Below are 24,103 nucleotides of genomic sequence, written 5' to 3' on the forward strand. Positions count from 1 at the left end.
TTCAGACAATAAAATAACATTTGAATTTTGAACCATTTTTCAGACAATAAAATAACATTTGAACCATTTTCCAGACAATAAAATACCATTTGAACCTTTTTTCAGACAATAAAATAACATTTGAACCATTTTTCAGACAATAAAATAACATTTGAACCATTTTTCAGACAATAAAATAACATTTGAACCATTTTCCCGACAATAAAATAACATTTGAACCATTTTTCAGACAATAAAATAACATTTGAACCATTTTTCAGACAATAAAATAACATTTGAATTTTGAACCATTTTTCAGACAATAAAATAACATTTGAACCATTTTTCAGACAATAAAATAACATTTGAATTTTGAACCATTTTCCAGACAATAAAATACCATTTGAACTATTTTTCAGAAAATAAAATAACATTTGAACCATTTTCCAGACAATAAAATAACATTTGAACCATTTTTCAGACAATAAAATAACATTTGAAGAATTTTCCAGACAATAAAATACCATTTGAACGATTTTCCAGACAATAAAATAACATTTGAACCCTTTTTCAGACAATAAAATAACATTTGAACCATTTTCCAGACAATAAAATAACATTTTAACCCTTTTTCAGACAATAAAATAACATTTGAACCATTTTTCAGACAATAAAATAACATTTTAACCATTTTCCAGACAATAAAATAACACTTGAACCATTTTCCAGACAATAAAATAACATTTGAACCCTTTTTCAGACAATAAAATAACATTTGAACCATTTTCCAGACAATAAAATAACATTTGAACCATTTTTCAGACAATAAAATAACATTTGAACCATTTTCCAGACAATAAAATAACATTTGAACCATTTTCCAGACAATAAAATAACATTTGAACCATTTTTCAGACAATAAAATAACATTTGAACCATTTTTCAGACAATAAAATACCATTTGAACCATTTTTCCGACAATAAAATAACATTTGAACCATTTTTCAGACAATAAAATAACATTTGAACCATTTTCCAGACAATTAAATAACATTTGAACCATTTTACAGACAATAAAATAACATTTGAACCATTTTCCAGACAATAAAATAACATTTGAACCATTTTTCAGACAATAAAATAACATTTGAACCATTTTCCAGACAATAAAATAACATTTGAACCTATGTTTATGACCCCCCCACCTAGTTGGTACACCCCCCCTAGTTGCCCCCCCCCCCCCCCCCCTCTCCCCCCCCCCCCCCTCCCCCCCCCCTCTCCTAGTTGGTTCGGTCCAGGCGGGAGCGGGAACCCGTCACGGTGACGTCAGCCCTCGCTGATCCAACATGGCGGCCGCCGTGCAGCGTAGCTGAGCGACGAGAAGAAACCAGTTCTAATTGAAGTTTCTCAGCTTTTCTCCTTCTGTTTCTGGTGAGTGTCGGAGCACCGAGGTGGACCTGGACCCGGACCCCCGGTCCAGACCCTCCTCACCCCGCTGGGGGGGCGGGTTAGCCCCGGTTAGCTGCAGTTTAGCTGCAGTTTAGCTGCAGAGATGCATGTATTTGTAAACAAAGGGGTCGCCAGACCGGAAACCGCAAAGAGCTGTGTAGAAAAGTATCTGTGTGAGATAGTGGATTCTAATGTGCAGATATTCACAGATGGTTCTAGGGATCCAGAGAGTGGAAGGGCTGGTTTTGGGGTGTATGTGATGCAGTTAGGAAAGGAAATGTGTCAGTAACTATGTATCAGTGTTCACTACTGAATTAATAGCGTTATACTGTGTGGAGGAGAGAAAGCCAGAAGAAGTGGTGATTTGCTCAGACTCTGCAGCAGCCCTGAAAGCCATAAGATATATTCAATTTTCAATTCACACTTTATTAAAGACACATCTCGAGAAGAGGTCCATAGTACCATAACAAATTATACATATAACATACACGATATAAAAGACAACAAAAATCAAAATACAAAATACTTAAAAACAACAGTGACACAAAAAGAAAACAGTGTCAGGCGCAAGTGTACAGACATGAAGGCCAGTGATTTCTAGATTAGGGGTGGGTATTGGGAAGGACCTCACGATACGATACGCATCACGATACTTGAGCCACGATACGATACACATTGCAATATCCCGATTATGCGATATCCCGATTATTATATTCTACATAGTTCACCGAAAAATTTTAAAATGCATTACACATCTTAAAATCCAAGTTGTATATATGTACATCAGATGATAGTGATGGATCTTAAAATCCAAGTTGCACGTTCATCAGATTATAGTGACAATTCATGGGACAAACTGAGTCAAAACAATGTTTTATTATAACTATACAAGCTAAAGTTACAACATATTTGTATATGTTTTTCATATTATTTACATCATATGAAATTAACATTAAATTTAGTATGAGGTTGCTTTAATTATGTGGCAAATGATAATAAACACAAGAAAGATGGGTACTAAAACCAAGGACAGGCACAGTGATCAGTCAGTATAGATATAAATCCATAAATAAATAAACCTCTGTCCATTATTTTTCATTTTTTAAGGACAGGCAATTGTGTTATATAAAAAATAAATTATAAAATGAAATAAAACCTGAGCTCAGTGCAGGGCCCTCCCAGCGTTGGTAGAGAGTGGCAATGCCCAGGACTGTCACTTAGGTAGGAGCACTGGGTGATATAATGGGAAAAAAATCGGGGATAAAAAAAAAAATATCGATATTCAAATTTTGAATATCGATATTGAATCGGCTCGAAAAGTATCGCGATATATTGCCATATCGATATTTTTGCCCACCCCTATTCTAGATGGTGATTTTGTTGCCAAACAAACCAAGCATAGCTTCAATGGGGTGCCTTTTGACCTTCGCCTTGAACACATCAACAAAACAGGAAAAGTTGCTGGAGGACTGATGCAAGAGAAAAAAAAACGTGCAAAAGAGCAGGTCAAATGTGTGTGAGGTAGACAGACGGATATTGCTCATATGGTATTGCACATCTTGTTATTATGAGGCCCCTGGTCTTGATACTCTGGTCTTGGTCTTGTCTCAGTCCTGTACGCCAGAGTACGCTTAAATAACAAATAAAATGAAATAAAACGATGAGAAAAGAGGTAAAATGATAAAAAGCAAAAGTTGTTAAAAAGACCAAGACCAGTTCAGCTCAATACCAGAAACAAACAGGGTGTCCCGGGGACCAGGGCTGTGAAACAGTGGGTCCCCCAGGACTAGGACTGGGAAACGGGGATGTCCCAGCGTTGTCGTGGCGACGGCTGATCTGAACATGTTTGCAGCTCGGACCCTGAAGCAGCAGGATGCCCGGGAAAAACGGGGACCACTTCAAACCGGGGGACCTGGTCTTCGCCAAGATGAAGGGCTTCCCTCACTGGCCGGCCAGGGTAGGAACACACACACACACACACACACACACACACACACACACACACACACACACACATACACACACACACACACACACACACACACACACACACACACACACACACACACACACACACACACACACACACACACACGGCTCTCATGCTCCCTGGTGTTGCAGATCTGCAGGCTGGAGGACGGCAGCAGGAAGCGGGTCCCGGTCTTCTTCTTCGGGACGCACCAGATGTAAGTACCACACCTCAGATCCACCACACCCGCCCCCCCTGCTCTGACCATGTCCCCCCTGGTTTAACCCGCCCCCCCCCACAGAGGCCTCCTGCCCCCCGAGAACATCGTTCCCTACTTGAGGAACAAGACGAAGTACGGCAGCGGCGTCCGCATCCGAGGCTTCAGCGAGGGGATGTGGGAGATCCAGAACACGCCGAGGGTCGGCAGCAAGATGCAGGTCAGTCCTGCTCAACGCTAACGGGCCTCTTTCAACAACATGGTTGTGTTTTAAAACCTGATCAAGACTCATAAGGTCAGTGTGAGACTTATACAAACAAGCTCGAGACAAGCAACATCACAATCCAGGTTGTTTTGACTAAAGCTTGAGTTATGGTTTTACATCAAAAACGACGCAGTGCACACGCCGTCGTGAACCTTCGGACTTCTCCGTCACTCCAGTTCTCCGCGGTGCAGTTCCCCCCGTGACCGCTTATTCGCGATCTTGTCCTGAATGGTTTATCCGACTTTTTACGGTCACAGTGAATCAAAGAGATAAGAAACAACTATCGTGCAAAAAACCAAAACAAAAAAAATCACACATACACGAAGAAAAAAGTGCTGAAAGTTCACAACTGCTTCAAACCGGAAATGCGTTGCTACCAAGCGAACCAATCACAGCCCTCTCCGTCTGCGTGTGGTCTGCGTCGCCTCGACGCGTAGTTACAATTTTCGGGAGGTGCAGGTCAGTGACGGCGTGTGGTCTGCGTCGACGCAGACCACACGCCGTAGGCACAGCGTCGTTTTGACGCAGAACCATAACTCATCCTTTATACAAACAACCTTGAGACAAGCAACATCCCAATCCAGGTTGTTTTGACTAAAGTGAAGCCAGTAAAGGTGTCTGGATACGTTACTTGGGGGGGCCAGGTAGTCTGGCCGGCCCAGGTCCGACTAGTGGCCCAGGTCTTTAACTCCAGGCCCAGGTTGTAGATCCACCTTCAGCAGCAGGAACTCTCACTAGAGGTTTCCTGTCTGACTCCATCACTGTAAATGACTATGTTTACATGCAGTCAAAATTCGTGTTAAGGTCAATATTCCAGTTACTGAAACATTGGGAATATTCCGTTTCCATGGGTGAGCAAACAGGGTTATCCCTGTATACATGGTAATTAATCATTTGGGATATCTGGATCAAACCAGCGACGCACGGAGAACGTCATGACACAATTACCGTAATTTCCGCTTCTTCTTCCTGTATCCAAATCCAAAACAACAACAATAACAGCAGCACGGCCGATAATCGGACCCGCTGGAACCGTTTTGTTTCTCGTCCCTGTAGTTCGCCTTTTTCAGCGTCTTCCAGCGGAGTTTGATCTTTTCTCTCACCTTCTTGTAAATCTTCTATCCCGGTACTTTCTACCGTCTACAAATGCAGAAATGTTCATATCTTTCATCACATTTATGAAGTGATTAGTCTCCTCCTGGTCTTGCATTTCTCCGTGTTTAGAAGAACTTCCTGGACTCAAAAGACCAAGATTCCTTGCGAAAAAAACATGCGCAGAAAACAAATTCATGTTCCTTTTGATGGGGATATTCCGTTAGGCGTAAACAGGACCAAATATTCGGTTAGAAAAGGAGTAACCCAGGGGTCATAATGGGGTTTTTAAAAACGGAATATGAGCAAATTCCGGTTATTCAAAGGGGTTATTGGTGTTTACATGGCCGTGCAAAACCGGGTTATTGCTAATATTCCGGTTTTAAAAGGGTTATTGACTGGATGTAAACGCAGTCACTGTCTCTGGATTCTGGTCCGTCCTTCTCTCCAACATTGTTTCAGTCTATTTTTCTCTGATGAAGGCGGACGTTATCACAGAAACATGTCAGGTATTTCAAAAACATAGATATTCTTGTCGGACGAAAATAATAATTAAATGAAATGGTTTCAGTGTAATCAGGTTCAGGTCTGGACCTTCACAAGGTTGTTTCAGAACCTTGATTCTGACGTTCTCTCCCACCGTGATCAGGGGTGTGTATTGGGAAGAACATAATGGTACGATATGTATCACCATACAGGGGCAACGATACGATATATTATGATATGTTGTGATTTCATTTTAAAGAACTGCAGGAAAAAACACAAACTCTCAAAGAGAATAACAATAACAATACAAATGAAAATGAATAACAATACAAACGTGCAAGAAACAGCATAAAGGGGGATTTGTTAAATAAAAAGAAGGGGAAAAAACAAAACAGAAAAGATATATTTTATCTTGCATTTAAATTTCACATACCTAGAGTGCTTTTTTTTCCCCAAATTCGGTTTTTATTTTTTGGAATTACATTTTATTCAATTTTTTACCTTTTACTCTTATTCTGCCACCAAATAAAATGTGTTTTTAATGTTAATGAATTAAAATAAAGACTACTTCAAGAGAAATTAACATATTTATTGAGGCAACATAATATTGCAGACTTTCCCTCAATAGTTGAACTGGAATGCTTCTGAGCATTTTCAGTAAAAACAAATAACTTTACATATAAAACAAATAAAGTGCTCAATTCGATTTTTTTTTCACGTAACAAAACAAACAAACAAACAACAACATCAACATTAAGACATATACACATACCCATATGTACACATATAAACATATACAAATACCAATACATATAACCATAGACATATACACATACCCATATTTACACACATTAACATGTAGACGTATGCAATTACAAAAACAATTAAAGCTGCAAGCAGCGATGAACGGGCCCTCGCACTCACGGCCACCGCCCCCCATAAGCATATCAGAAATGAAACCACCCACGACTTCCTATGTCAAACCATTCCGAAGTTATAGCAGAAAAAAGGGACAACCAATCAGAAGAAGGGGCGGGGCTAATTTTCACCAATTATGGTCAAGGACTCAATACCGAGTCTCATGACACCACCCACGACTCTTTATGTCAAACCTTTCAAAAGTTATGGCAGAGAAAAGTATTCTAGGGGGCGCTGTTGAGCCGTTAGGCCACGCCCATTAATGCAAACCATGAAATATCAAATTTATCACCAGGCCTGGCTTGCATGCAAAATTTAGTGACTTTTGGAGAACTATCAAATGGACCAATCAGATGAAGGGGAGGCGCGCTTTTTGGCGTCTAACGTCGCCACGGTAACACTTTTGAAAGAGAAAAGTAATGCGCGTAGTCGCAAGATGGAGACGCACATTTTGAGGTATAACACACCTGGGTGCACGTTACGGTTCGGGCTGTATTAATTGCCGAAGGAATGCCATAAATTGCGCCAAAATTACGCAATTAATTCAAAATGTTCAAAATGGCCGACTTCCTGTTGGGTTTCGGCCATGGCGCCATGAGACTTTTCTTTTAGTTGCGACATGATACAGGTGTGTACCGATTCTCGTTCATGTACGTCAAACCGTATGGTGGGGCTTGAGGCGCAAAGTTTTTTCTGTCTGAACCAATCAGATGAAGGGTGGGCGCGCTTTTTAGCGTCTAGCGTCGCCACTGTAACGCTTTTGAAAGAGAAAAGTAATGCGTGGTGTCGGAGGATGGAGACGCACATTTTGATGTACAACACACTTGGGGGCACGTTACGGTTCGGGCCGTATTAACTGCCAAATAAATGGCATAAATTGCGCCAAAATTACGAGACTAATTCAAAATGTTCAAAATGGCCGACTTCCGGTTGGGTTTCGGCCATGGCGCCAAGAGACTTTTCTTTAAGTTGCGACATGATACAGGTGTGTACTGATTTTCGTGCATGTACGTCAAACCGTATCGTGGGGCTTGAGGCACAAAGTTTTCAAGGGGGCGCTGTTGAGCCATTTTGCCACGCCCATTAATGCAAACCATGAAATATCAAATGTATCACCAGGCCTGGCTTGCATGCCAAATTTGGTGCCTTTTGGGGAACTATCAAATATCGACCAATCAGATGAAGGGGGGGTGCGCTTGTTGGCGTCTAGCGTCGCCACAGTAACACTTTTGAAAGAGAAAAGTAATGCGTGTAGTCGCAGGATGGAGACACACATTTTGATGTATAACACATCTGGGTTCACGATACGGTTCGGGCTGAATTAACTCTCGAAGGAATGGCATATATTGCTCCAAAATTACGCAATTAATTCAGAATGTTCAAAATGGCTGACTTCCTGTTCGGTTTCGGCCATGGCGCCAAGAGACTTTTCTTTAAGTTGCGACATGATACAGGAGTGTACCGATTTTCGTTCATGTACGTCAAACCGTATTATGGGGCTTGAGGCGCAAAGTTTTTTCTGTCTGAACCAACCAGATGAAGGGTGGGCGCGCTTTTTGGCGTCTAGCGTCGCCACGGTAACGCTTTTGAAAGAGAAAAGTAATGCGTGTGGTCGCAGGAGGGAGACGCACATTTTGATGTATAACACACCTGGGTGCACGTTACGGTTTGGGCTGAATTAACTGCTGAAGGAATGGCATAAATTGTGCCAAACAGACACGATTAATTCAAAATGGCCGACTTCCTGTTCGGTTTCGGGCATGCCAAGAGACTTTTCTTTAAGTTGTCCCATGATACAGGTGTGTACCGATTTTCGTGCATGTACGACAAACCGTATTGTGGGGCTTGAGGCACAAAGTTTTCAAGGGGGCGCCTATTAATGCAAACCATTAAATATCAAATTTTTCGCCAGGCCTGACTTGCGTGCAAAATTTGGTGACTTTTTGGGGACGTTTAGGGGGGCAAAAAGGCCCTCCTTTCGTCAGAAGAAATAAAGAAAGAAAGAAAGAATCCTACAGATACAATAGGGCCTTCGCACTGCAAGTGCTCGGGCCCTAAAAATGTCATACATTCTGGATTAATTACAAATCAACTGAAATATTGCAAGCCTTTTATTATTTTAGTATTGCTGATCATGGTTTACAGCTTTAGAAAACTCAAATATCCTATATCAAAAAATTAGAATATTCTGGGAATCTTAATCTTAAAATGTAAGCCATAATCAGCAATATTAAAATAATAAAAGGCTTGCAATATTTCACTTGATTTGTAATGAATCCAGAATGTATGACATTTTAGTTTTTTTAATTGCATTACAGAAAATAAAGGACTTTATCACAATATTCAAATTTTCTGAGACAGTCCTGTATACCCATATGTACACATATCAACATATAGACAAGTTCATCAGCGATTATGATGTTATCAATCGTCTTTGCCTGGTTCTGTCAGACATCTCTGTTCTCTCCTCTCCTCAGCTACCAGGAAAGACCAGCACAAACACCACAGCTGCCGGACCAGATCCTGCAGCTAAAAGTAAAGCTGCAACTGTGAAACCAACTCCTGCCGCTAAACGTGGACGTGGAAGACCACCTTCCTCCAATCAGGCTACACCTGAGAAACAAGCTGCTGAGACCAAACCCAGACGTGGAAGACCCGCCTCTTCCAATCAGGCTACACCTGAGGAACCAGCTGCTGAAACCAAACCCAGACGTGGAAGACTACCTTCTTCCAATGAAGCTACATCTGAGGAACCAGCTGCTGAGACCAGACCCAAACGTGGAAGACCGCCTTCTTCCAATGAAGGTACAGCTGAGGAACAAGCTGCTGAGACCAGACCCAGACGTGGAAGACCACCTTCTTCCAATGAAGCTACAGCTGAGGAACCAGCTGCTGAGACCAGATCCAGACGTGGAAGACCCCACTCTACCAATGAAGCTACAGCTGAGGAACCAGCTGCTGAAACCAGACCCAGACGTGGAAGACCCCCCTCTTCCAATGAAGCTACAGCTGAGGAACCAGCTGCTGAGACCAGACCCAGACGTGGAAGACCCCCCTCTTCCAATCAGGCTACACCTGAGAAACCAGCTGCTGCAACCAATGAATCTGCACCTGAGACCCCAACTGCTGATACCAAACGCAGACGTGGAAGACCCCCCTCTTCCAATCAGGCTACACCTGAGAAACCAGCTGCTGCCACCAATGAATCTGCACCCGAGACCCCAACTGCTGAGAACAAACGCAGACGTGGAAGACCACCTTCCGTCAATGAATCTGCACCTGAGAAACCAGCTTCTGATACCAAACTCAGACGTGGAAGGCCACCTTCCTCCAATGAATCTGCACCTGAGACCCCAACTGCTGAGAACAAACGCAGACGTGGAAGACCACCTTCCTCCAATCAGGCTACACCTGAGAAACAAGCTGCTGCAACCACCTCCAGACCTGAGAAACCACCTCCTCCCCCTCCCCCTGTTGATTGTGCATCAGGTGAACCAGCTTCTGAGGAACTTGAAGCTGCCAAGAGTAGACCCGAGCTTGACACCAAACCATCTGCTGGCACCAGTACTCCAAGCAGAGTCGCACCTGAACCAGAAGTTGGAGGTGCGACCAGAGCCTCGTCCAGATTAGCTCCAGATCAAACGGAAGGCTTAAAGCGGACCACAGAGACTTCAGAACCCGCCTCCACGGCCAGAAGTGGAGAAGAACCGAGCAGCGACCCCTCTGAAGGAAGTGGAAGGATGGTCTCTGCTGAGAACATAAGAACGGTAAGAACCAGGGACGCTGCTGAAAACACTGTGATGGGGTAATTTTAGTCGCCCCGGTCGTGGAACACTGGACCAGCTCTACACCCTCCGCAGGGTGCTCAAGGGTTCATGGGAATTTGCCCAACTTGTCTACATGTGCTTTGTGGATCTGGAGAAGGCATTTGACCGTGTCCCTCGTGCCATTCTGTGGGGGGCTCAGTGAGTCTGGGGCCCGGTCTCTATATGATCGGAGCAAGAGTCTACTTCGCATTGCCGGCAGTAAGTCAGACTTGTTCCCGGTGCATGTTGGACTCCGGCAGGGCTGCCCTTTGTCACCGGTCCTGTTCATAATTTTTATGGACAGGATTTCTAGGCGCAGCCAGGGGCCGGAGGGGATCCGGTTTGGGAACCTCAGGATTTCATCTCTGCTTTTTGCAGATGACGTTGTCCTGTTGGCTTCATCGGACCGGGACCTTCAGCATGTGCTGGGGCGGTTTGCGGCCAAGTGCGACGCGGGAGGGATGAGAATCAGCACCTCCAAAACCGAGGCCATGGTTCTCCATCGGGAAAGGGTGGCGTGCCTTCTCCGGGTGGGTGGAGAAGTCCTGCCTCAGGTGGAGGAGTTCAAGTATCTCGGGATCTTGTTCACGAGTGAGGGAACGATGGAGCGTGAGATTGACAGATGGATCGGTGCAGCGTCTGCAGTTATGCGGTCGATGTACCGGACCGTCGTGGTGAAGAAGGAGCTGAGTCGAAAGGTGAAGCTCTCGATTTACCGGTCAATCTACGCCCCTACCCTCACCTATGGTCGTGAACTTTGGGTACTGACCGAAAGGACGAGATCGCAGATACAAGCGGCCGAGATGAGTTTCCTCCGCAGGGTGGCTGGACGCTCCCTTAAAGATAGGGTGAGGAGTTCGGTCACCCGGGAGGAGCTCGGAGTCGAGCCGCTACTCCTCCACATTGAGAGGAGTCAGCTGAGGTGGCTTGGGCATCTGTACCGGATGCCTCCTGGACGCCTCCCTAGGTAGGTGATCCAGGCATGTCCCTCCTCCCTAGGGAGGTGTTCCAGGCATGTCCCACTGGGAGGAGACCCCGGGGAAGACCCAGGAAACGCTGGAGAGACTATGTCTCTCGGCTGGCCTGGGAACGCCTCGGACTCCCCTCGGACGAGCTGGAGGAAGTGTCTGGGGGGAAGGAAGTCTCTGTTGAGACTGCTGCCCCCGTGACCCGGGAACGGATAAGCAACGGAAAATGGTTGGATGGATGGGGTCATTTTTATGTTTTTACAGAAGATCCAAACGTAGGATTAAAAGAAGAAGCAGGAAACTTGTTTCATGATTGTTTTAGTCATCTCAGCTGGTTGGATCTCAGCTGGTATCAGACTACTACTACTGCTGCTACTATTACTGCTGCTACTACTACTGCTGCTACTGCTGCTACTACTGCTACTGCTACTATTAATACTATTGCTACTGCTATTGCTACTATAGCTACTGCTACAACTGTTACTGCTACTACTGCTGCTACTACTGCTATTAGTACTGCTACTGCAGCTACTGCTACCACTATTACTACTAGTGCTACTACTGGGAGTATTTCAGGGCCATTGTAGGTTCATCCTTCTTTGCTAGAAGGGAACGTTTGAACGTCCCGTTACAACAGGAGTCTCAACTGTTTGACTGTTCTGTGTTTCAGGTCCCAGATGACAAGGAGAAGAAGAAACCTGCTAGTGTCCTCTCAGAGACGACTCCTAGAGGGGGGAAGGAGAGACGAGAGGTCAGGGGGAACAGAGAAAAGGGGGATGACGGGAAGGAAGAGGACAAAAATACAGGTCAGGACAGCAGTGAAGGACAGGAAGAAGAGATTCCCAAGACGAGAGCATCAAAAAGAAGAAAGGAGGAGAACAAAAGTGAGGAGTCGACAGTGGGAGCAAAGACGAGGAAAACCGAGAGTCAGGACCATAAGACGGCGGAGGACAAGAAAGCAACAGATGGGGGAGAAGGACAGACAGAAGAAACGAGGAGGAGGGAAAGAGGTGTAGACCCGGAGGTAGAAGGAAGGAGGGTAGTTGGAGAAAAAGTAATGGAGATGAAGGGAAGAAAGAGGGGAAGAGAGGAGGAAGAGAAGATGACCACCCTGGATGAAAGTGTGGAGGGAAGGAAGAGGAAGGGCGTGGAGGAAGAGGAGAAGAGTGGAGAAACGTCAAAACTCAGAAAGAGAACAGAGAAAAAGGAAAATAATGGAGAGACGGCACAGAAGGCAGAGGAGGAGAAAAAAGACGAGGAGGTGAATGTTTCTCATGTTGTCTCTGATCAGTAGCTGCTGTTAATGTTATTAACATCTTTAAATGCTAAATAATATAATGTTAGCTTTAACAACCTAAATATGTTAGCTTTAAAATTTGCTAATGTTAGCTTTAACACGCTAAATTTGAAGCTTAAAGCTGCTAAATCTCATGACATATAAGCTTTATTGTGCTAAAGATCATATTTTAACATTAACTTAAAATGCTGGATATAACAGTAGCTTTACTATGCTAAAGTTTAAGGTATAGCATTAGCTTTATTGAGTTAAGAATTTTTCAGCATGGTAAACATGTCGATAAATGTACCATGATATAAAGTTAGTTTCTCCATGTTGTGGCTTAAGATGTGACATTAGCAAAACTCATAGCACGTTACCTTTTAGCATGCTACGTCCTAAAAATGTTTTTTTCACTAAAATAAAGTCAGATTTTCAGTTGATTCCTCTAAAACTCCGGGCACTGGAACTAATGCGAGTGTGCTCTGCAGCGACAGCGCCACCTGGCGGACCGGAGGGACGTCCTGCTGAAGTCCCTAAAGGGCCTGATGGAGGACGGGGGCGGAGCCAGGAGGAGGAGCTCCCGGTAGGCACGGCAACGGAGCAGAACACAAAAAACCCAAACAATACAAACACAAACAATACACACAATACAAACAACAATAGAAACAACACACAACACAAACAATACAAACATCACAAACACAAATGACACAAACGAAACAAACAACACAAATGCAAATGACACAAAAACGACATAAACACAAACGACACAAATTACATAAATACAAACACAAACATCACAAACAATACACACAATAAAAATAACACAAACAATACAAACAACAAACAAACAACACAAACAATACAAACACAAACTCAAACAATACAAAGACAAAATACAAACAACACAAAAGACAAACAGTAATTAAAGCTGCAAGCAGCGATGAACGGGCCCTCGCACTCACGGCCACCACCCCCATAAGCATATCAGACATGACACCACCCACGACTTCCTATGTCAAATCAGTCAAAAGTTATAGCAGAAAATAGGAACAACCAATCAGAAGAAGGCGCGGGGCTAAGTTTCACCAATTATGGTCAAGGACTCAATACCGAGTCCGATGACACCACCCACGACTCTTTATGTCAAACCATTCAAAAGTTATGGCAGAGAAAAGTATTCTAGCGGGCTGTCGGGTCCAAATCAACATTACATAAATTCATAACGAGCAAAGACACAGAGACTACCTTGGAATGGGTTTTTAGTGCACTCCTGCAGGAGGGGGGAAAGCAACAGGAGTGCAGGACAACGTGTGGCCCTCATTGAGAACTCCTGAGCTTCCCCCAGATTCTCCTCCCAGAAGATGCTTTTATTAAGAAACTTTGACAGGAAATGATCATATAAGGACAATGCATAGTAAACAGTAGACAGTAGACAATGGGTGGAAGCGATAACGTATGATTGAGTCCTGACATTACAGTGGTCACCTGTCACCAGGACAGTCCAAAACCTGAGTAGATCAGGAAGTGGCTGATGTGGCTTCTGTTAGCCAAGCATGTGACAGTTTCACAATGACAAAACAAGTTCAACGGTTGATTTACCTGATATGGGCGCTGTTGAGTCGTTAGGCCACGCCCATTAATGCAAACCATGAAATATCAAATTTATCGCCAGGCCTGGCTTGCATGCAAAATTTGGTGACTTCAGATGAAGGGGGGCGCGCGTTTTGGCGTCTAGCGTCGCCATAGTAACACTTTTGAAAGAGAAAAGTAATGCGCGTAGTCGCAGGATGGAGACGCACATTTTGATGTATAACACACCTGGGTGCACGTTACGGTTCGGGCCGTATTAACTGCCGAAGGAATGGCATAAATTGCGCCAAAATTACACAATTAATTCAAAATAGCAGACTTCCTGTTTGGTTTCGGCCATGGCGTCAAGAGACTTTTCTTTAAGTTGTGCAATGATACAGGTGTGTACCAATTTTCGTGCATGTACGTTATTGTGGGGCTTGAGGCACAAAGTTTTCAAGGGGGCGGTGTTGAGCCTTTTTGCCACGCCCATTAATGTAAACCATTAAATATCAAATTTTCCGCCAAGCCTGGCTTGCGTGCAAAATTTGGTGACTTTTTGGGCACGTTTAGGGGGAAAAAAAGGCCCTCCTTTCGTCAGAAGAAAGAAAAAGAAAGAAAAATTCCTAAAGATACAATTGGGCATTCGCACTGTAAGTGCTCGGGCCCTAACAATACAAACATAAACAATACAAACAACACAAACACAAAAAACACACATAATACAAACAACAACACAAACATGGGAGCTGCGTCTCCGCCGCGTCCACGGGCCTTCCAACGTGTTTAACCGGATTTGTGCGGGTTCGTCCTCAGGGCGACGGCGGACGGACAGAAGAAGAGCGAGGACGACAGGAGGACGTCCCTCAAGGCCACAGCAGAGATGAAAGAGAAGGATGAGAAACCCAGTCAAACTGGAAGAAAAGAGGAGAAGGTGTCCACCCGAACTGCAGCGGCAGAGAGGAGGAAGGATGGACAGAAGACAGACAAGAAGACAGAAAAGAGGGGAGCCGAGGAAAGAGTGTCGACAGAGAAGAAACAAGACGAACAAAAGACAGAGAAAGATAAGAAAACAAATAAAGATGATGAAGAGGAGGGGAGACTTAAACGAAAGACGAATGCAGAAAAGAAAGAAGTTGAGCAGACGAAAGACAATCAGAAGGACGAGAAAGAGGACAAAAAGATGTCCACCCGAAAGTCAGACGTGAGAAATGAAAAGAAGATTGAGAAAGATGAGAAGAGGGCGAGAGAAACGGTGGAGAAGAAAGATGAATGCAGGGCGGAAAAAGCGGGTAAAACGGAGAAGAAGAAAGAGACGGAGGACAAAGACGAGAAAAAGATGTCCACCCGAAAGTCAGCGGCAGAGCTGAGAAGAGATGAAAAGATGACGGAGAAGGATGAGAGGACAGCGGAGAGGAAGAAAGACGGCAGGAAGGAAACTGGGGAGGAGAGGAAAGATGAACAGAAGCAAGAAAAGAGTGAGAAAACGGAGAGGAAGAAAGAAACAAATAAAAACGAGGAAAAGAAGATGTCCACCAGAAAGTCCACCTCAGAAGTCAAAATAGACGGAAAGAGGACGGAGAAAGAGGAGAGGACAGCGGAGAGGAAGAAAGAAAGCAGGAAGGAAACGGTGGAGGAGAAGAAAGATGAACAGAAGCAAGGCAGGAGTGAGAAAACAAGTAAAACAGCAGAGAAGAAGAAAGAAACAGAGGTGAAAGAGGACAAGATGTCCACAAGAAAATCAACAAAAGAAGATGAAGAGAAGACGGAGGTGGAGAAGAAGAAAGAAGGGAGGAAGGAAGCAGAAAACAGGAAAGAGTCGGACCAGAAAACGACAAAGAAAAGAGAAGAAGAGACAGAAAAGGGCGAGAAAACAAGAAAAACAGCAGAGAAGGTGAAAGAGGACAAGATGTCTTCGGGGGATGAGAGAGGCGGACAAAAGAAAGAGGAGAGAACAACTGAGAAGAGAAAAGAAAACAGGAAGCCGACGGAGGTGAAGAACGATGAGAAGACGACAAGAAAACTAGAGAAGAAGAACGAAGCAGAGACGGAGGACAAAATCTCCACCCGCAAGTCAACGGCGGAGGAAAAGAGGGATGAAGAGCGGACGAATAAAGAAAAGAAAACGGAAGCGAAGGAGAAGACGGAGGAGGAGGAGAAGAAGAAGAGCGACGACACCAAGCAGCAGAAAGAAGAAGAGAAGAAGGAGGAGAGGAAGATCATCGGGAAGATCGTGAAGGCGGGTCAGGGGACGAGGGTGATGGTGAAGACCATGATGGGGGGAGCGGTGGCGGCGCTGGAGGATGACAGGAAGAACAGGAGAGCAGAGGAGGTGAAGAGAAGAGGAGGGGCCGACGCCGAGAAGACGAGAAAACCCTCCGATGACGAGAAGACAAGAAAACCCTCCGATGACGAGAAGACAAGAAAACCCTCCGATGACGAGAAGAAGTCCCAGAGAACGAGTTCAGTGGCGAACGACAGGAAGGAGAGAGGAGTAGCAGAGACGGAGAGACGGAGGGAGGGCCGGATGAAGGATGGAGAGAGGAGGGAGGAGGTGGAGAGACCAACCCGGGAGCTGAGGAAGAAAGACGACAAGAGGGAGAAATCCGATGGAGAGAAGGAACGAAGAACAACAGAAGACCCGAAGAAGAAGAAGACGGTGCCATCCGAAGATGAGCGGGAAAAGAAGAGAAGAGAGGCGGAGCCACAGAAGAAGAGCAGGGAGGCAGAGCCGCAGAAGAAGAGCAGCGAGGCGGAGCCGCAGAAGAAGAGCAGGGAGGCAGAGCCGCAGAAGAAGAGCAGCGAGGCGGAGCCACAGAAGAAGAGCAGGGAGGCGGAGCCACAGAAGAAGAGCAGGGAGGCGGAGCCACAGAAGAAGAGTTCGGAGGCGGAGCCGCAGAAGAAGAGTTCGGAGGTGTCGCTGACGGACTCCACGCTGCATAGGATCCACGGAGACATCCGGATCGCCCTGAAGAACGACAGTCCGGTAAGAGACACACCCCCTCTTCCAATCCATCAATACACCATCAATGACCCGCATAGCAGGTCTCAGGGTCCAGTACTGACCTCTAGGGTCCGGATCCAGACCCTGGGGGGGGGTCTAGAATAAAATAGCCTTTATTGTCGCTGATCTGGCGTCCTAGCACAGTGAAATTGGACCAGTACAACCCATCAAGACAACAGACAAAACAATAACAACATGAGACATGAGTCAACTGGCGAGATCAGAGAAAGGATGACATTGGGGATGGGGGAGGGGGAAAAAAAAGGCATCTTCACTGCGTACTGTGTACTGTCTACACACAGTGTGAAAGTGCAAAAAAAAACCCACATCATCATGTGTGTGGGGCGGGGGGGATCCCGGCACAGTACCCCAAGTGAGTCAGTTCTGAAATAGGTCCACAGATGTTCCTGGGAGAGGGGAGGGCTAGTGGGGGCAGAGCCACTTGTTTACATTCCACCAGGGAGATTGTGACTGGAGCGGTCGGCCAAACCGCTCTGTCAAGGTCAGATTCTAGAATCAACAATTGTATTGCAAAGAACAGACAGACTCGGTAATTTTCCGTCTGCCTTAAGGCCCAATCTCAATACTCCCCCTACTTTTCTTCACTCGGCCTTCTTTTCTTCCCTACCCCCTAAAAAAGAAGGGGGAATTTTAGGGCACTTGAAATCTAGGGCACTTGGCCCAGGTGCCTGTCCCAATACCCCCACTCCCCCTCGTTTTCATCCCTACCCTGATCAGGAAGCTGAGAGCCAAAAACTGTTTTAATTTCAGACGAGCGCTTTTAATATGCCACTTTATTAAGTTTTAATATTTTTTGGTGGATCTGCCCCCCGCTGTGGTTAACTGCTCCTCTGTCTGCAGGATGTGGGCAAGTGTCTGGCGGCGCTGGACCAGCTCGGTATGCTCTTCCTGACGTCTCGACACGTGCAGAGACACAGCGAGCTCATCGCCACGTTGAGAAAGGTGACCACGCCCCCACAGCTGGAAAACAACAACACAAACATTACAAACAACAACAAACATCAAAAACATCACAAACACAAACATCACAAGCAACACAAACAAACAAAGAAAGCCCTTAACCCTTACTGTTCCTCGGGCGCCGTGCCATTACATGGCAGACCACTGCTACTAGTTCCACTAGAAAATGGGTTAAATGCAGAGAAAAAAATTCTCTATAGTGAGATTATTAAGGGAAAATTTTATTTTATTTTATTATTTTATTTATTTCGGGTCTTACAACATTATACACCCTCGCCCAGGCGACTCAGCCGCGGTTGATCAATCCGCTGCTTGTGTTCAGGTGGCACTCACTTGTCCCCATGGTTCTCCTCTCCGGAGCCAGAGCCATCTCGAGGCTTTCTCCGCTGCCTCGGTGGTGTTCTTGATGGCTCTGCTTCTTGCTGTTCCCGTAATGTCCAACGCACTCAAGGCTTTGAGGAATGAGCGCCCCACAAATCCCCTGCTGCCAACTTAGATGGGCATTCATCGTGCCTTCCAGCCCTGTTGACGATATTCAATGACCAGATGTTTGTACTTCGTCCTCTTCCTTTCATGATGAATAAAGTTTATCTGAATCTGAATCAATCATGTTCATCGCCAAGGGAAACAAGGTCACAGAGATGGTGCAGCCTGTGATTATCCCCACCTCCAACCGATGCCACTCTGATGTTACTTCCCCTGCTGTGACTCTCATCCTGAATTGGTCACAATAATCCAGGATGAGTTCTTCAACGTGGTGTGGCACATGGTGTTTGGTCATGGTGGTCTGGACCAGTTTGTGTGGGATGGAGCCATATGCATTGGCTAGGTCTAACCACAGAACGGTGAGATCTCCCTTGTTCTCCCGGGCTGCCCGGATGAGCTGAGTCACCACTCCAGTATGTTCTAGACACCCAGGTACTCCGGCGATACCTCCCTTTTGCACCGGCGTGTCTATGTAGTTGTTCCTGGAGAGGAAGTCCGCCAGCCTCCTTGCTGCTATGCTGAAGAAGATCTTACCTTTTACGCTCAGCAGGGAGATGATCCTGAACTGGTCGATCTTCTTGGAATCTTTCTCTTTGGGGGTCCAGACTCCTTCAGCAAATCTCCACTGCTGAGCAACCTTTCCCCTCTTCCATATGACTCTGAGGATCTTCCAGAGTCTCTTCAGTAATGGACAGTTCTTGTAGACCTTGAAGGGCACGCCACTAGGTCCTGGGGCTGAGCTAGCCCATGACTTCTTCATAACCTCCTGAACCTCTTTCAAAAGTGGCTCCCTGGTGTCAAACGCCTTGGTAGGAGGTGGTGGGTCTACAAGGAACTCACCCCGGCCCAGCTCGTCCTGTCTGCAAGGGTCACTGTAGGTGTTGTGGAGATGAAAGTCGACTTCCTCCTTGGAACATTCCAGGTTCCCATCCCGTTTCTGTCCCAGCAGCTGTTTGGTGAAACCAAAGGGGTTGGCTATGAAGGAAGGACGCTTCCTGGATCTCTCTTTCCGACGCCTTCGGTGGTATTCAGCTCTGCGCAGGGTCATCAGCCTTTTCCTCAAGATAGCCTGAAGCTCTGCCAAGGGGGGGCGTTGCTCCTCACTGGCTGCCTTGCGCTGCTTCTTGAGGGACTTCAGTTCGTGCCGGATTTTGTGGATCTTCACTGCTCGTTGGTTCATGGTGTAGGATGTCCGCGCTTCTCTCTTCTCTTCTGCACCAAACCGCTCTTTGGCCAGACTAATGATGATGGTTGTCATTGCCTGCAGCCTCCGATCTACATCTCCCTTTGCAGATGCGTCGAGCACCTTGTCGACATCCTCATCAAACTGCTCCCAAATTGCCGTCCTATAGGCCTGTGGCCAATTGATTCAAACCTTTGCCGAGGGCGAAGTTGGGGGAACAGGTACTGCCACTTGGAGGCTCTTCTCGGGCTACACTGGGGGTCTTTTTCCATGAGACGATCTCATGGAAAACAAACACACACAATACAAACAGCACATACATCACAAACGCACACTAAATGAACACAAACAACACCAACATCTCAAACGACACAAACAACACCAACGCAAACGTGTGCTTCTTTTAACTTGACGGCACCTACACAAGTAGGCGGAGCTAAAGAGAGCGACACTTACGACATCATCACCATCAGAACGCCACGGTTCCCAGATGCACTGACGTCCCTGTTCTGGTTGTGGTTCTGCAGATGCGGTTCTACCGGGCCAGCCAGGCCATCATGGACAAAGCGTCCATGTTGTACAACCGCTTCAAGAACACCTTCCTGGTGGGGGAGGGGGAGGAGGTGGTGAGCGCCGCCTTCCTGCGATCGCTGCTGCAGGAGAAGGAGAGGGAAGAGGCGCAGCGGGCGGAGCAGCGGAAGGGGGCGGAGCCTCCGGAGGGGGCAGAGCCTCCGGAGGGGGCAGAGCTGCTGCAGGAGAAGGAGAGGGAGGAGGCCCAGCGGGCGGAGCCTCTGGAGGGGGTGGAGCTACTGCAGGAGATGGAGGAGCAGAGGGCGGAGCCTCCAGAGGGGGTGGAGCTACTGCAGGAGAAGGAGGCTCAGCGGGCGGAGCCTCTGGAGGGGGCGGAGCTACTGCAGGAGAAGGAGGAGGCTCAGCGGGCGGAGCCTCTGGAGGGGGCGGAGCTACTGCAGGAGAAGGAGGCCCAGCGGGCGGAGCAGCGAAGGGGGGAGGAGCTGATGGAGGGGGCTGCACCGAAGGAGGAGACAGGTAAACGGAGACGCCGCCGAGGGGATTTATTGCATCCATGTGTTTGCTAGGCACACAACCACCAGGGGGGCGGGGTGAGTCAGCTTCTAATATTATCTGTCTAGTGTTTCCTCGGTCCCGCCGCCTTCTGGGTAGGTGGGATAAGCCCCGCCCCCTATGGTGAGTGGGCTAAGCCCCGCCCCTTCGGTCTTTCAGGAGCGCAGGGGCGGGTAGTGAGGTGAATAAAGGCTGATTTATGATTCCGCGTAAAATCGACGGCGTAGTCTACGGCCTAGGGTCCATGGCGACGCGCACCGTGCATCGATGCGTGCGCCGCGTACCCTACGCCGTATGCTCTGCGTTGGTGTAACGCGGAACCATAAATCAGCCTTTTAAAAAGCTGCAAAGAGTTTCAGCTGTCAATCAAAATAACGTGGGGGCCCATAACGCGTTCAGTGTGGACAGAGAGCGTCCGATGCCACGCAGGGCGACGCGACAGTCGGACGCTCGCGTGCAGTTAGGAAAAGAAAAATAAAAAGAAAAGAAAAATATTCTTGCCAGAGTGCTTCATTTGTTATTCCTAAAGATTAGAGAGGCAGCCGTTCTGTTTAGAGGTCCTTTATTCCCCGGTTGGCAGTGACATCTCAAAAGCTCCAGATTCCTCAGAGACAAGGCTGCAAACTTAACAGGGAACAAATCTGGTTGCAAAAGAATTCACTAAAAAGCGCCACGGATTTCTCAGTTGCCTCAGCAACCACAATTCGGCAACAACCTTTATTCTAGCGGTGATTTCAGATCAGGCTAACACCGTGTCCTAACTGCATGCGGCGCGAGCGAGCGTCAGCGTCAAAAACAATTCCATTGCTTTATTTTCTATTGGACTGTCCTAACTGGCTGCGAGCGATGCAGCGTGACGCGGCACGCCGTTTTGAGCTGGACTTTTGTCGTTCGCCCTGTTTCTATTTTCTTCCTGTCGCTCACGTTGAAAGCCGGTTGAAAGCGCTGTAGGAAACAGTCATTTCACTACAAGAACCTCAATAAAGTGGCAGCTGGCTGGAGGGAGATCGCCAGGGAGCTGGAAGCTTCTGATAAGATAATATATAATAATAAGATAATAATAATAATAGGATAATATTTCTTTCTGCCACTTTATTGAGGTTTTTGTAGTGAAATGAGGAGGTATCATAGAGATAACTTCTCATTTCAACTAACTGGATCAGCCGTTCCTCATCCATGACCGTTTCCTAAAGCGCTTTCAATCGGCTTTCAACACGAGCGACAGGAAAAAAATAGAAGAACATTTAAATATCACAATATCAAGTTTGTTTTCTGTTTAGAAACTACAAAAATCGACGGCTTACCCTACGGCGTAGGGTCCACGGCGACGCGCACCGTTCGGTGCGTGCGCCGCCTAGCCTACGCCGTAGGGTCTGCGTTGGTGTAACGAGGAACCATAAATCAGCCTTTTAAAAAGCGAGTTTCAGCTGTCAATCAAAATAACGTGGGGGCCCATAACGCGTTCAGTGTGGACAGAGAGCGGCAGTCGGACGCTCGCGTGCAGTTAGGACAGGCTGTAAGAAATCAGTCTGGATTAGAATAATGAGTGTAGAACTTAGTTATAACAGTTCTTTTTAAAGACCCCAGAACGTATTTATCCACTGTTCATGAATGAACACGTCATTAATCTGTTGTCTCTTGTTACTGTCAATCACCTGCCCCCCCCACAGGTCCAGTGTGCTCCTCCTCCTCCTGATGGGTCCTGAAGCCCCGCCTCCTGCAGGGACGTGTCCTCAAACCCCCGCCATCCGTCCGTCCATCTGCATTTCTTCACGTCCCGCCATCACCAGGTGGTCCAGGTCCAGGTCACATGACCAGGTGGTCCTTCATATTTAAGCCCCGCCCCCAGGGGCAGCATTACCCCCCACAGTGGTGCTGTAACTTTATCTGAGTCCAGCAGCATTAACCCAGCAGCATTAACCCAGCAGCACCGCCGCTGCCTTGCTCAGGGGCAGCGGCGGTCTGTACAACTTGTACAGGAAGATTTTAATGTTTTAATTGTTTGGGATGTTTTTACCTGTTTTTTTTTTTTTTTTTGGTTCTTTTTGGTGAAAAACACTTTTTACAAACTTCTCTGTAAATATGTGATAAATATGTGACACTTTATTTCCCAGAAGCCCTTGTGGTGCTTCGTCTGGGGACTTGACTGAATAAAGCAACTGAACAGCAACTGAACACGATCAGATCCTTTCCTGACCCGCGGTACCGGTACCGGCCCACCGGGGAGGGGGTTGGGGGGGCAAACACGTCCTGGTTCAGAGAACGAGTTCTGTTTAGTGTTATTTCATTGAAATAGTTTAATTTCTTTTTGTGGGATAATAAAGTTTGAGGTTTTTAACCACCTTTTAATTCACCTTCATCACATGATGATGAGGGGGAACTAAAAGGTAATTTGTCCGACAAACCTTCATTTGTCCGTCAGACCTTGTCCGACAAAAATAATTATATAGTAAATCCGTGGACAAAATTAAGTTTATTAATCGTTATGTAAATACTATATGTAGTTCTACTTCTATCTCTAAATAACTTCTTCTTTTTGAACCAACTTCTTTTTTGATTAAATGATAAAGAAACAAGTGTTCTACCCATAATATGGCCCAAACACAAAACACTACTTCAATCAAAAAAGTTGCTTCAAACAAAAAACTTAACTTCTATCTTAGAAAACATTTCCAATCAAACAGTGTTCAAATGCATTTTTTTGAGTCTCAAATATTTGTTTGCATTCAAACACTTTTTTTCCTTGATTGAAATAATTTTTTTTGATTGAAGTGAATTTTTTTGAAATTGAAAAATATATTTTTTGATTGAAGCAATCTTTTTTTTGATTGAATAATTAAGAAACAAATTACCTCCATACTTGTTCAGACAGGCTCTGCAGTTCTCTGTTGTTTAAATTGTGTTTTGATATTTTGATTGTTGTACGGCGACCTTGAGTGCCATGAAAGGCGCCTAAAAAATAAAATGTATTGTTATTATTTATTATTAAGAATGGTAGGGTCCTCCATCGGTGCTACAACTCCATCTTCTACAATAATCCAAACCAGAACAAAAAAAATTTTTTTTTAAATCACAGAGAAAATTAGGACTCTTTTAATACGATTAGGAATCGTATTAAACACCTTATTTTTGGGGGTGACTATAATATGGTAATGGAGTGACGGAGAAGTCCGGAGGGTTCACGACAACTTATTTCATCAGGAATTAATATATTTCATCCAGCAAACTGACATTTTTGCTGATTTGACTGCCGTTTTTACCTGAACTGCTCATGTGAAACACGTAACTGACGGTTGATGGGCTGTTTTATTTTATTTGCTACATCGATCCAATGCAAAATAATTAAAAACCATCCTAGGTTGGCAG

At 45.7% G+C, this 24,103-nt stretch overlaps 1 protein-coding gene across 1 annotated transcript; it reads left to right on the forward strand.

The window, feature by feature from the left end:
* The first annotated feature begins 1,280 nt into the window (after positions 1-1,280).
* psip1b (PC4 and SFRS1 interacting protein 1b) lies at positions 1,281-22,899 on the forward strand. Its single transcript, XM_061709816.1, has 11 exons — positions 1,281-1,410; positions 3,281-3,385; positions 3,550-3,614; positions 3,699-3,834; positions 8,853-10,142; positions 11,820-12,410; positions 12,917-13,011; positions 14,817-16,986; positions 17,866-17,967; positions 20,182-20,701; positions 22,408-22,899. Exons 2-11 carry the CDS (start codon positions 3,302-3,304, stop codon positions 22,431-22,433), a joined length of 5,079 nt encoding a protein of 1,692 aa, XP_061565800.1. The 5' UTR covers positions 1,281-1,410; positions 3,281-3,301; the 3' UTR covers positions 22,434-22,899.
* The last annotated feature ends 1,204 nt before the right edge of the window (positions 22,900-24,103 follow it).

The sequence above is a fragment of the Cololabis saira genome, chromosome 20, assembly GCF_033807715.1.
Source record: "Cololabis saira isolate AMF1-May2022 chromosome 20, fColSai1.1, whole genome shotgun sequence".
In the NCBI taxonomy this organism is placed as follows: Eukaryota; Metazoa; Chordata; class Actinopteri; order Beloniformes; family Belonidae; genus Cololabis; species Cololabis saira.

Excerpts from the sequence above, each read along its gene's own strand:
- psip1b (XM_061709816.1), top strand. The coding sequence starts at position 3,302 with ATGCCCGGGAAAAACGGGGACCACTTCAAACCGGGGGACCTGGTCTTC. Across the intron at positions 3,386-3,549 it reads TCCCTCACTGGCCGGCCAGG|ATCTGCAGGCTGGAGGACGG; the intron begins GTAGGAACACAC and ends CTGGTGTTGCAG. Across the intron at positions 16,987-17,865 it reads CCCTGAAGAACGACAGTCCG|GATGTGGGCAAGTGTCTGGC; the intron begins GTAAGAGACACA and ends CTCTGTCTGCAG.